Raw genomic sequence first — 11,750 nt, 5'->3', positions numbered from 1 at the left:
CCCGGCCGCGGTCTTCTCCTGAATCGCAGATCCTACTTCAGAGTGCAAGTAAGAGTTTGAGTTACACCATGGTATCATGGGTTGTAAATTTTACTCTTTGAATATTTCATCATATATGTGTATGTCTTTGTATTTATGCACATTTTTTTATCTTAAGGTGTTACAATAAACTAACGCAACGATAAATAATAGTCAAATAATTCCATCATACGAAAATCCTCCTCTGGCGATAGCTCCATTCAGCCCTCGTGCCCTTATAGATCTCACTTTCCGCAATGCTGACTTCCCTCCTTCCCGCCAGCACGATGCAGCTGAAGCGATGGCTGTCCGTGGCCCTGGTGGCCGGCCTCCTGCACGCGGCCTCCCCGATCCTCCTGCTCTCCTCCTCGGCGGCCGCGGCCACCACCACGGCCCTCACCCTCGGCGTCAGCGTCTCTAACCCGGCGCTGGCGGTGGTCGGGGGCGCCGCGGTCCTGCTGGGCGCCGCGGGTCTGGTCGCGGCCAAGGCTGCGGCCGCCGCCCGCCGCGGCAGGAGGAGCGCCCCCGCCCTCGCTGACGACGGATACTCACACAACGCCGTCGACGTCCTCTTCGCCGCCGCCGGATCGCTCGACCACCGCTCCAACTGCGGCCTCCGCCTCGTCTGCGAGCTGTCGGCCACGCCCTCGGACCAGCTGGCCGAGGACGAGGCGCTGATCATGGCCCTGTTCGGGAGCCCCGACGTCGCCTCCCACGACCACGTCTCCAGCCCCGCCTCGCCCTTCCAGCTGGCCGCCTTCCTCGGCCGCGCCTCCAAGTCCGCCTCCGTCTGCGCCCACACCTACGCTAAGTGCCAGTACGACGCCGCCCACACCATGGACATCCTCCGCCGCAACGCCCACGGCCAGCTCTAGCGCCGGGCCTCGTCGACTTCATTCCCTCGCCCGGGCCTCGTGTCCGCGAAAACCCTCGCTTCATATTTTCACAAAAAACATAAAATCTAAACCATCATAACAGTCCCAAAAATCATAAAGAGCCACGCGTGGAGGAGACTTCGGGAAGCGTTTTAGTTTTCCGTTTCCTCAGGCAGCCGAAGGAGGAAAGGCCTTGTGGGCCATTCTATTTTTGTACTTGCGAAATAAACCTTTTATATGAAACACTGTCCTTTAGTTTCCTGCCTATTAACGCAGATCTTCCAACCGTCATAAGCATTAAGGTCATTAAAATACCAGCTGTAAACCCAATAATAAAATTACTTTATAACACCAAGTTTGACATGTTTCAAACATGACTACACGATGTGCCTTTATTACATCAAATTAAAAGGATTAAAAAAAATGTAAAACTCAGCGACCAAGCCAGAAATATGAATAAGAAAATAACTGCAAAGACGGGTCGGCCGAGATGATGATTCGATGGGGACCTTTCCCTCTCTCTCTTTCTCTCTCTCTCTCTCTTTCAGAGTGGTAAAGCAATTACAAAAATGAATCTGAACCGAAACAAATACTCAACTTTACTAGTGCAAAAACAGAATTAAACACAATAAACTTAAAATATTGTGCTATTTAATATTATCATAGTCTAGAAAATCATCTCTTCTGTCTGGAGATTATAGTCATCCCTCGGACATTCATATTAGGAAAGTCATTTATCAAGTAATTCAAAATTAAAATTTATATTTCGTATATGCATTCCTACGTTTTAGTAAATTCCCGAAATTCTTCTTTTGTTATTTCCTTTTAGCTATGACCGTCTCGCCTTTTCCTGATTTCTCACTGCTAATTTCACACATTTTCCTTATTTATAAGACTGGCCGCAATGGGTCGTAAATTGAAATAAATAAATACATAAATAAACATTAAGACAAGAGACTGAAACCAAAAATAAAATGGCCGTTCGAGATATAGAGGAACAAGGCAAACCTGCAATGGAAAATTCTGTCAAATGCAGTGTCCGGCGTCCTAACGCCAATTGTTTATCCTCAGAAGATCAGATTAACTAGTGTAAAGGTATGATATCAACCTTAGGCAGTTCCTTTGTGTTTACTTATCAAAGTGGTATGATGTTCCAGCGATATAGCAAACACTAAGGGTCCACCTTTGATCATTAAAGCACAACACGTATTGCGAGATCACCTTCCGCCAAAGCAGAGGAAATCACTTGTCATGCACGAGAAGAAGAAGAAAAAACACTTTATTTTCAATAACTTTTCAAGGCGTCTCTGGCTTTGCTAAATGAGAATCGTCTTTAAATGCATCTCTCATAGTATTATTATTATTACTACTACTACTGCTACTACTGCTATTACTAGTAATACTATCGCTGTTACAACTATCACTACTACTACGACTGCTCTTACTAGTATTAGTAACAGCAGGAGTGAGAGTAATAGCAGATATTACGAAAAAGTAGATTACTTATTTTGGAAGATAACGATCAGGAATCATGCCGATAACCCTTATCGAGGCCTAAGAACGAGCTCGCTGCTGCCCTTGTCTGAGCCCTACAGGAAGGAAACGCGAGGAGAGACGGAGAAGAGGAAGGCGAGGGCTGAGGATGGGTGGGCGGAGCTGGGTGCGGGCGTGCGTCATGCGACCTTGTACATGACCCGTAGGACCGCCCACCCTTCGCCTGAGCCACGCCCCCAGTTTCCGCCTCGCTCCCTTCGCCCACGCGCGTATATAAGGAGGCGCAGCTGCTCCTCCGCATCACAGCTTCCCCGACCCAGCCTCCTTCCGAATCGCAGAACTGACTTCAGAGTGCAAGTGAGTGGGCGGGGCAAAGGAGTTTCAGCCTCATTTCATGTTCACTCAACGATATTTATGCCCCAAAGGCCTTAGAAGTAATCGGTGTAGCAACCTCATCATTTGAAAAATATGAAGAATGACCGTGCTTTTATAATGGCACTCTAATTGCTTGAAAGAGGATCCTGTTTTTTTTTTGTGCATTACAGATATGAATGAAATGTTTTCTGTTTAAAAATCATTACGAAAGGAAGGATTAGTATGATTTAGCAGTTGGCTCTTTTTCGGTCCATCTCTCACTTTCTATAACGCCCAAAGGCACCACTAACGCCCCCCCCCTCCCCCCGTCTCCCGCCAGCACGATGCAGCTGAAGCGATGGCTGTCCGTGGCCCTGGTGGCCGGCCTCCTGCACGCGGCCTCCCCGATCCTCCTGCTCTCCTCCTCGGCGGCCGCGGCCACCACCACGGCCCTCACCCTCGGCGTCAGCGTCTCCAACCCGGCGCTGGCGGTGGTCGGGGGCGCCGCGGTCCTGCTGGGCGCCGCGGGTCTGGTCGCGGCCAAGGCTGCGGCCGCCGCCCGCCGCGGCAGGAGGAGCGCCCCCGCCCTCGCTGACGACGGATACTCACACAACGCCGTCGACGTCCTCTTCGCCGCCGCCGGATCGCTCGACCACCGCTCCAACTGCGGCCTCCGCCTCGTCTGCGAGCTGTCGGCCACGCCCTCGGACCAGCTGGCCGAGGACGAGGCGCTGATCATGGCCCTGTTCGGGAGCCCCGACGTCGCCTCCCACGACCACGTCTCCAGCCCCGCCTCGCCCTTCCAGCTGGCCGCCTTCCTCGGCCGCGCCTCCAAGTCCGCCTCCGTCTGTGCCCACACCTACGCTAAGTGCCAGTACGACGCCGCCCACACCATGGACATCCTCCGCCGCAACGCCCACGGCCAGCTCTAGCGCCGGGCCTCGTCGACTTCATTCCCTCGCCCGGGCCTCGTGTCCGCGAAAACCCTCGCTTCATATTTTCACAAAAAACATAAAATCTAAACCTTTATAACAGTCCCAAAAATCATAAAGAGTCACGTGTGGAGGAGACTTCGGGAAGCGTTTTAGTTTTCCGTTTCCTCAGGCAGCCGAAGGAGGAAAGACCTTGTGGTCCATTCTATTTTTGTACTTGCGAAATAAACCTTTTATATGAAACACTGTCCTTTAGTTTCCTGCCTATTAACGCAGATCTTCCAACCGTCATAATCATTAAGGTCGACATGAAAATACCAGCTGTAAATCCAATAACAAAATTACCTTGTAAGACCAAGTTTGACATGTTTCGAACATGACTACACGATGTGCCTTTATTGCATCAGATTAAAAGGATTAAAAAAAATGTAAAACTCAGCGACCACGAAGCAGATCCAGCCAGAAATATGAATAAAAAAATGATTGCAGAGACAGGTCGGCCGAAAGGATGATTCGATGGGGACCTTTCCCTTCCTCCCCCCCTCTCTCCCTCTGTCTCTCTCTCTCTCTCTCTCTCTCTCTCTCTCTCTCTCTCTCTCTCTCCCTCCCTCTGTCTCTCTCTCTCTCTCTCTTTCTCTCTCTCTTTCTTTCTCTCTCTCTCTCTTTCTCTCTCCCTCTCTCTCTCTCTCCCTCTGTCTTTCGGAGTGGTAAATCAATTACAAAAATGCTAATCTGAACCGAAACAAATATTCAACTTTACCAGTGCGAAAAAAAAAAAAACAGAATTAAACACAATAAACTTAAAATATTGTGCTGTTTAATATTATCGTAGTCTAGAAAACCATCTCTTCTGTCTGGAGATTATAGTCGTCTCTCGGACATTCATATTAGCAGTCATTTATCAAGAAATTCAAAATTATAATATATATTTTGTATAAGCATTCCTATATTTCAGTAAATTCCCGAAATTCTTTTTTGCCATTTCCCTTTTAGCTATGCCACTGACCGTCTCGCCTTTTCCTGATTTCTCACTCCTAATTTCACACATTTTCCTTATTTCTCAGACTGGCCGCAATGGGTCGTAAATTGAAATAAATAATTATATAAATAAACATCAAAGGAAAAGACTGAAACCAAAAATAAAATGGCCGTTCGAGATATAGAGGAAAAAGGCAAACCTGCAATGGAAAATTCTGTCAAATGCATTGTCCGAAACCTAACGCCAATAGTTTAACCTCAGAAGAAAATCAGATTAACTGGTGTAAAGGTATGATATCAACCTTAAGCAGTTCCTATGTGTTTACTTATCAAAGTGGTATGATGTTCCAGCGATATAGCAAACACTAAGGGTCCACCTTTGATCATTTAAGCACAGCACGTATTGCGAGATCACCTTCCGCCAAAGCAGAGGAAATCACTTATCATGCATGAGAAGAAAAAAACTCTATTTTCAATAACATTTCAAGGCGTCTCTGGCTTTGCTAAATGAGAATCGTCTTTAAATGCATCTCTCATAGTATTACTACTACTACTACTACGACTGCTCTTACTAGTATTAGTAACAGTAGGAGTGAGAGTAATAGCAGATGTTACGAAAAAGTAGATTACTTATTTTGGAAGATAACGATCAGGAATCATGCCGATAACCCTTATCGAGGCCTAAGAACGAGCTCGCTGCTGCCCTTGTCTGAGCCCTACAGGAAGGAAGCGCGAGAAGGAGAGACGGAGAAGAGGAAGGCGAGGGCTGAGGATGGGTGGGCGGAGCTGGGTGCGGGCGTGCGTCATGCGACCTTGTACATGACCCGTAGGACCGCCCACTCTTCGCCTGAGCCACGCCCCCAGTTTCCGCCTCGCTCCCTTCGCCCACGCGCGTATATAAGGAGGCGCAGCTGCTCCTCCGCATCACAGCTTCCCCGACCCAGCCTCCTCCCGAATCGCAGAACTGACTTCAGAGTGCAAGTGAGTGGGCGGGGCTAAGGAGTTTCAGCCTCATTTCATGTTCACTCAACGATATTTATGCCCCAAAGGCCTTAGAAGTAATCGGTGTAGCAACCTCATCATTTGAAAAACATGAAAAACGACTGTGCTTTTATAATGGCACTCTAATTACTTGAAAGAGGAGCCCATTTATATATTTTTTTCCATTACAAGTATGAATGAATTGTTTTCTGTTTAAAAATCATTACGAAAAAAAATATTAGTATGATTTATTAGTTGGCTCTTTTTCGGTCCATCTCTCACTTTCTATAACACCCAAAGGCACCACTAACGCCCCCCCCCCTCCCCCCGTCTCCCGCCAGCCCGATGCAGCTGAAGCGATGGCTGTCCGTGGCCCTGGTGGCCGGCCTCCTGCACGCGGCCTCCCCGATCCTCCTGCTCTCCTCCTCGGCGGCCGCGGCCACCACCACGGCCCTCACCCTCGGCGTCAGCGTCTCTAACCCGGCGCTGGCGGTGGTCGGGGGCGCCGCGGTCCTGCTGGGCGCCGCGGGTCTGGTCGCGGCCAAGGCTGCGGCCGCCGCCCGCCGCGGCAGGAGGAGCGCCCCCGCCCTCGCTGACGACGGATACTCACACAACGCCGTCGACGTCCTCTTCGCCGCCGCCGGATCGCTCGACCACCGCTCCAACTGCGGCCTCCGCCTCGTCTGCGAGCTGTCGGCCACGCCCTCGGACCAGCTGGCCGAGGACGAGGCGCTGATCATGGCCCTGTTCGGGAGCCCCGACGTCGCCTCCCACGACCACGTCTCCAGCCCCGCCTCGCCCTTCCAGCTGGCCGCCTTCCTCGGCCGCGCCTCCAAGTCCGCCTCCGTCTGTGCCCACACCTACGCTAAGTGCCAGTACGACGCCGCCCACACCATGGACATCCTCCGCCGCAACGCCCACGGCCAGCTCTAGCGCCGGGCCTCGTCGACTTCATTCCCTCGCCCGGGCCTCGTGTCCGCGAAAACCCTCGCTTCATATTTTCACAAAAAACATAAAATCTAAACCATCATAACAGTCCCAAAAATCATAAAGAGCCACGCGTGGAGGAGACTTCGGGAAGCGTTTTAGTTTTCCGTTTCCTCAGGCAGCCGAAGGAGGAAAGGCCTTGTGGGCCATTCTATTTTTGTACTTGCGAAATAAACCTTTTATATGAAACACTGTCCTTTAGTGCTCTGCCTGTTAACGCAGATCTTCCAACCGTCATAAGCATTAAGGTCATTAAAATACCAGCTGTAAACCCAATAATAAAATTACTTTATAACACCAAGTTTGACATGTTTCAAACATGACTACACGATGTGCCTTTATTACATCAAATTAAAAGGATTAAAAAAAATGTAAAACTCAGCAACCAAGCCAGAAATATGAATAAGAAAATAACTGCAAAGACGGGTCGGCCGAGATGATGATTCGATGGGGACCTTTCCCTCTCTCTCTTTCTCTCTCTCTCTCTCTCTTTCAGAGTGGTAAAGCAATTACAAAAATGAATCTGAACCGAAACAAATACTCAACTTTACTAGTGCAAAAACAGAATTAAACACAATAAACTTAAAATATTGTGCTATTTAATATTATCATAGTCTAGAAAATCATCTCTTCTGTCTGGAGATTATAGTCATCCCTCGGACATTCATATTAGGAAAGTCATTTATCAAGTAATTCAAAATTAAAATTTATATTTCGTATATGCATTCCTACGTTTTAGTAAATTCCCGAAATTCTTCTTTTGTTATTTCCTTTTAGCTATGACCGTCTCGCCTTTTCCTGATTTCTCACTGCTAATTTCACACATTTTCCTTATTTATAAGACTGGCCGCAATGGGTCGTAAATTGAAATAAATAAATACATAAATAAACATTAAGACAAGAGACTGAAACCAAAAATAAAATGGCCGTTCGAGATATAGAGGAACAAGGCAAACCTGCAATGGAAAATTCTGTCAAATGCAGTGTCCGGCGTCCTAACGCCAATTGTTTATCCTCAGAAGATCAGATTAACTGGTGTAAAGGTATGATATCAACCTTAGGCAGTTCCTTTGTGTTTACTTATCAAAGTGGTATGATGTTCCAGCGATATAGCAAACACTAAGGGTCCACCTTTGATCATTTAAGCACAACACGTATTGCGAGATCACCTTCCGCCAAAGCAGAGGAAATCACTTGTCATGCACGAGAAGAAGAAGAAAAAACACTTTATTTTCAATAACTTTTCAAGGCGTCTCTGGCTTTGCTAAATGAGAATCGTCTTTAAATGCATCTCTCATAGTATTATTATTATTACTACTACTACTGCTACTACTGCTATTACTAGTAATACTATCGCTGTTACAACTATCACTACTACTACGACTGCTCTTACTAGTATTAGTAACAGCAGGAGTGAGAGTAATAGCAGATGTTACGAAAAAGTAGATTACTTATTTTGGAAGATAACGATCAGGAATCATGCCGATAACCCTTATCGAGGCCTAAGAACGAGCTCGCTGCTGCCCTTGTCTGAGCCCTACAGGAAGGAAACGCGAGGAGAGACGGAGAAGAGGAAGGCGAGGGCTGAGGATGGGTGGGCGGAGCTGGGTGCGGGCGTGCGTCATGCGACCTTGTACATGACCCGTAGGACCGCCCACCCTTCGCCTGAGCCACGCCCCCAGTTTCCGCCTCGTCCCTTCCCCCCACGCGCGTAATAAAGGAGGCGCAGCGCTCCTCCGCATCACAGCTTCCCCGCCCCAGCCCCCTTTCCGAATCGCAGAAACTGACTTGAGGCAAGTGAGTGGGCGGGGCAAAAAAGGGGGTTTCAGCCTCATTCATGTTCACTCAACGATATTATCCCCAAAGGCTTAGAAGAAAATGGGGTTTTGTAGAAAACCTCATCTTTTGAAAAATAAAAAAGAATGCCGTGCTTTTTAATGGCACTCAAATGTTTTGAAGAGGATCCTGTTTTTTTTTTTGCATTACAGATATGAATGAAAGTTTTTCTTTTTTAAAAATCATACAAAAGGAAGGTTGTATGATTTTTTTAGGGCTCTTTTTCGGTCCATTTTTCATTTCTATAACACCCAAAGGGGCCCACTAACCCCCCCCCCCCTCCCCCCGTCTCCGCCGCACGATGAGCTAAAGCGAGGCGTCCGTGGCCCTGGTGGCGGGCCCCTCCGCCAGCGGCCTCCCCGATCCCCCTGCTCTCCCTCGGCGGCCGCGGCCACCCCCACGGCCCTCACCCTCGGCTCGCGCTCCAACCCGGGCGCTGGCGGTGGTCGGGGGCGCCGCGGTCCTGCTGGGCCCCCCGGGGTCTGGTCGGGGCCAAGGCTGCGGCCGCCGCCCGCCGCGGCAGGGAAGCGCCCCCCCCTCGCGACGACGGATACTCACAAACGCCGTGACGTCCTCTTCGCCGCCCCGGATCGCCGACCACCCTCCAACTGCGGCCTCCCCCCGTCTGCGGAGCGTCGGCCACCCCCTCGGACCAGCGGGCCGAGGGACGGGGCGCTGTCAGGGCCCCTGTTCGGGAGCCCCGACGCGCCTCCAGCCCACTCTCCACCCCCCGCCTCGCCCTTTTCCAGCGGCCCCCTTTCCCGGCCGCGCCCAAGTCCGCCTCCGTCGCCCCCACCCCTACCAAGTGCCAGTACGACGCCCCGCCCACACCAGGGACTCCCCCGCCCAAAACCCCACGGCCAGTCTAGCGCCGGCCTCTCGTTTTTCATTCCCTCGCCGGGCCTCGGTCCGCGAAAACCCTTTCGCTCATATTTTCAAAAAAAAACAAAAATCTAAACATCATAACAGTCCCAAAAATCATAAAAGAAGGAAACGTGTGGAGGAGACTTGGAAAAAGCGTTTTAGTTTCCTTTCCCCTCGGGCACCCGAAAAAAGGGCCTTGTGGGCCCATTCTATTTTTACTGCGAAAAAAATTTTTTATATGAAACCTACCCTTTTAGTTTCCCTCCCTACTGACGCGATCTTCCCAAACCGTCATAAGATTAAAGCCGCTCGCCACACCTACGCTAAGTCCCAGACGACGCCGCCCACCCATGAAATCCCGCCGAAAAACCCCCACGATCAGCTCTAGCATTTGCCCCCTCGTCCCCGCCCCCGCCCCCCTTCCCCTTCCCCTGCCTCCCCGCCGCAAAAACCCTCGTTTCATATTTGTTGATGGAAAAGTAAAATCCCGCCATAACAGTTAGAGAAAACCATAAAAAAGTTCTGCTTGTAGAAGACGGAAAACGTTTTAGTTTTCTGTTTTATTATTCAGTCAGAGGATATGTGCTCAAAGAATATATATATATATTTTTTTTACATTTTGCTGAATAAAGTATGAAAGTTGTGTAAATCTTTCATAACCCATCATATCTGCTACCAAAAATAGTAACCTCGTAAGAATAGATAATTGTACATATAGTCGATATCTTCAGAATAGATGCACGAAACTCAACCATGCTGTCTATTAAAAGACACCATGATATTAATGGTAGCTCGTGTTTTTCGGTTTCCTGGCTTCAAGTTTTTTTGTTTTGTGCGTGTTCATTTCGTAAAACCCCGTTTTTTAAAATTTTCGGTTCCCCCCCCACCCCCCCCCCCCCCACACACACACACACACACACACACACACAACAAAAAAAAAAAAAAAAAAAAAAAAAAAAAAAAAAAAATATATTTTAATATATATATAGTATATATATAATATTAAAAATATATATATATATAATATTTAATATATATAATAATATTTTTAAATAATATATATAAATTAAAAATTATTAAAATTTATTATATATAATATATATTATATATATATAATATAAATTTAGAGAGAGAGAGGAGGAGAGGGGAGAGAGAGAGAGAGAGGAAAAAAGGAAAAATGGCACGGGGGTATAGACATAAGTTAGTGTTTTTTTATGGGGAATTTGATTTTGTGTGGGGGTTTTTATTTTCCCTTCAAATCATCCGTTTTATTTTACTAAAATCACCCTTGGTATAAAAATTGTCAATCATATCCAAAGTAAAATAAATCTTCTCCCCCCCGCCCCACCGACACATTTCCAAGTTTATTGTAGTTACCCATGAAACTTACGGTTTTCTTTAATGACTCTTGCTGACAATTGAAGGGGATACTATATCAAATCACGTATCATATATTTTCAGAATATTTCTGAAGAACTTACCTCTAGGCACTGCTGAATATAATTTTTCCTTCCAGAAATTACTACCATAAATCAAATGCCTACCTATCAATAATCATTAATATCCTAAAAAAATCGTCCTTCTGTCTCATTCACAATCTGCCAAAATCGTTACATATTATTATTATTATTATTATTATTATTTTTTTTTTTTAAAGACAGAAAACGATAGAGAAGAGGAAAGCAAAGGAAAAGGAGAAGAAAGAAAAGAGGAAAAAGTTAAAGATACTACTTCGTAACAGAATCTTGCATCAATATTTCATGCAGTAAATAAATCACATTTTCTTAAAAAATAGATTTTGCGATGGAAGGAAAATAATTCTAATAATAATAATAATAATAATAATAATAATAATAATAATAATAATTCTAATAAGAGAGAGAGAGAGAGAGAGAGAGAGAGAGAGGGGAGAGAGAAAAAAGAAAGAAAGAGAAGAGAGGGGAGGAGAGGGGGAAAAGGAAAAAAGAAGAGAAGGGGGGAAGAGGAGGGGAGAAGAGGGGGAAAAGGGAAAAAAGGGGAGAGGAGGGGAAAAAAAGGGAGAGAGAGGAAAGAGGGAGATGGGGGAAAAGAGAAAAGAGAAAGAGAAGAAGAGAAAGAGAGAGAAAAAAGAAGGGAAAAAGAGAGAAGAGAAAAAAGAAAGAGAAGAGAGAGAGAAAGGAGAGAGAGAAGAGGAAGGAGAGAGAGGGAAAAAGAGAGACAGGGGGGAGAGAAAAAGAGGAAGAGGAGAGAAACGAGAAGAAGGGGAGGGAGAAAAGGGGGGAAGAAAGAGAGGGGGGGAGGGAGGAGAGGGAGAGGGAGAGGGAGAGGGAGAGGGAGAGGGAGAGGGGGAAAGAGGGAAAGGAGAAAGAAGGAGAGAGAGAGGAGGAGAGAAAGGAAGAGAGAGAGAGAGATGAGGAGGAGGGAGGAGAGAAGGAAAAAGAGGAAGAAGAGA

General features: G+C 47.2%; 4 protein-coding genes across 4 annotated transcripts in view; all 4 read left to right on the top strand.

The window, feature by feature from the left end:
• LOC119589777 overlaps positions 1-1,136 on the top strand; it is a 1,139-nt gene extending 3 nt beyond the window's left edge. The window contains exons 1-2 of the mRNA XM_037938347.1: positions 1-48; positions 302-1,136. The exon at positions 1-48 is cut by the window's left edge and continues 3 nt beyond it. Of these exons, the coding sequence (XP_037794275.1) occupies positions 306-893 (588 nt within the window). The 5' untranslated portion in view covers positions 1-48; positions 302-305 and the 3' untranslated portion in view covers positions 894-1,136. The remainder of the gene's footprint in view (positions 49-301) is intronic.
• Positions 1,137-2,693: 1,557 nt separating this feature from the next.
• On the top strand, positions 2,694-3,916 carry LOC119589775. Its single transcript, XM_037938346.1, has 2 exons — positions 2,694-2,744; positions 3,082-3,916. Exon 2 carries the CDS (start codon positions 3,086-3,088, stop codon positions 3,671-3,673), a length of 588 nt encoding a protein of 195 aa, XP_037794274.1. The 5' UTR covers positions 2,694-2,744; positions 3,082-3,085; the 3' UTR covers positions 3,674-3,916.
• Positions 3,917-5,581: 1,665 nt separating this feature from the next.
• Positions 5,582-6,808, top strand: LOC119589774. The gene is made up of 2 exons (XM_037938345.1): positions 5,582-5,632; positions 5,974-6,808. The coding sequence occupies exon 2, from the start codon at positions 5,978-5,980 to the stop codon at positions 6,563-6,565; it is 588 nt and encodes a 195-aa protein (XP_037794273.1). The 5' UTR covers positions 5,582-5,632; positions 5,974-5,977; the 3' UTR covers positions 6,566-6,808.
• A 733-nt stretch (positions 6,809-7,541) lies between these two features.
• On the top strand, positions 7,542-9,707 carry LOC119589692 (proline-rich protein 2-like). The gene is made up of 4 exons (XM_037938276.1): positions 7,542-7,662; positions 8,400-8,412; positions 8,713-9,266; positions 9,577-9,707. The coding sequence occupies exons 1-4, from the start codon at positions 7,542-7,544 to the stop codon at positions 9,705-9,707; spliced, it is 819 nt and encodes a 272-aa protein (XP_037794204.1).
• Positions 9,708-11,750: the final 2,043 nt, after the last annotated feature.

This window comes from Penaeus monodon, chromosome 26 (assembly GCF_015228065.2).
Source record: "Penaeus monodon isolate SGIC_2016 chromosome 26, NSTDA_Pmon_1, whole genome shotgun sequence".
Classification (NCBI taxonomy): domain Eukaryota; kingdom Metazoa; phylum Arthropoda; class Malacostraca; order Decapoda; family Penaeidae; genus Penaeus; species Penaeus monodon.
The sequence above is the reverse complement of the archived record's forward strand: the minus strand, read 5'-3'. Positions and strand labels throughout refer to the sequence as shown.

What these genes read in the sequence shown, in the direction of transcription:
- LOC119589775 (XM_037938346.1), top strand. Translation starts at nt 3,086, where the DNA reads ATGCAGCTGAAGCGATGGCTGTCCGTGGCCCTGGTGGCCGGCCTCCTG.
- LOC119589774 (XM_037938345.1), top strand. Translation starts at nt 5,978, where the DNA reads ATGCAGCTGAAGCGATGGCTGTCCGTGGCCCTGGTGGCCGGCCTCCTG.
- LOC119589692 (XM_037938276.1), top strand. Translation starts at nt 7,542, where the DNA reads ATGGCCGTTCGAGATATAGAGGAACAAGGCAAACCTGCAATGGAAAAT. An exon ending in CCCACCCCTACCAAGTGCCA is followed by an intron (nt 9,267 to 9,576) that starts GTACGACGCCCC and finishes CTACCCTTTTAG; the next exon opens with TTTCCCTCCCTACTGACGCG.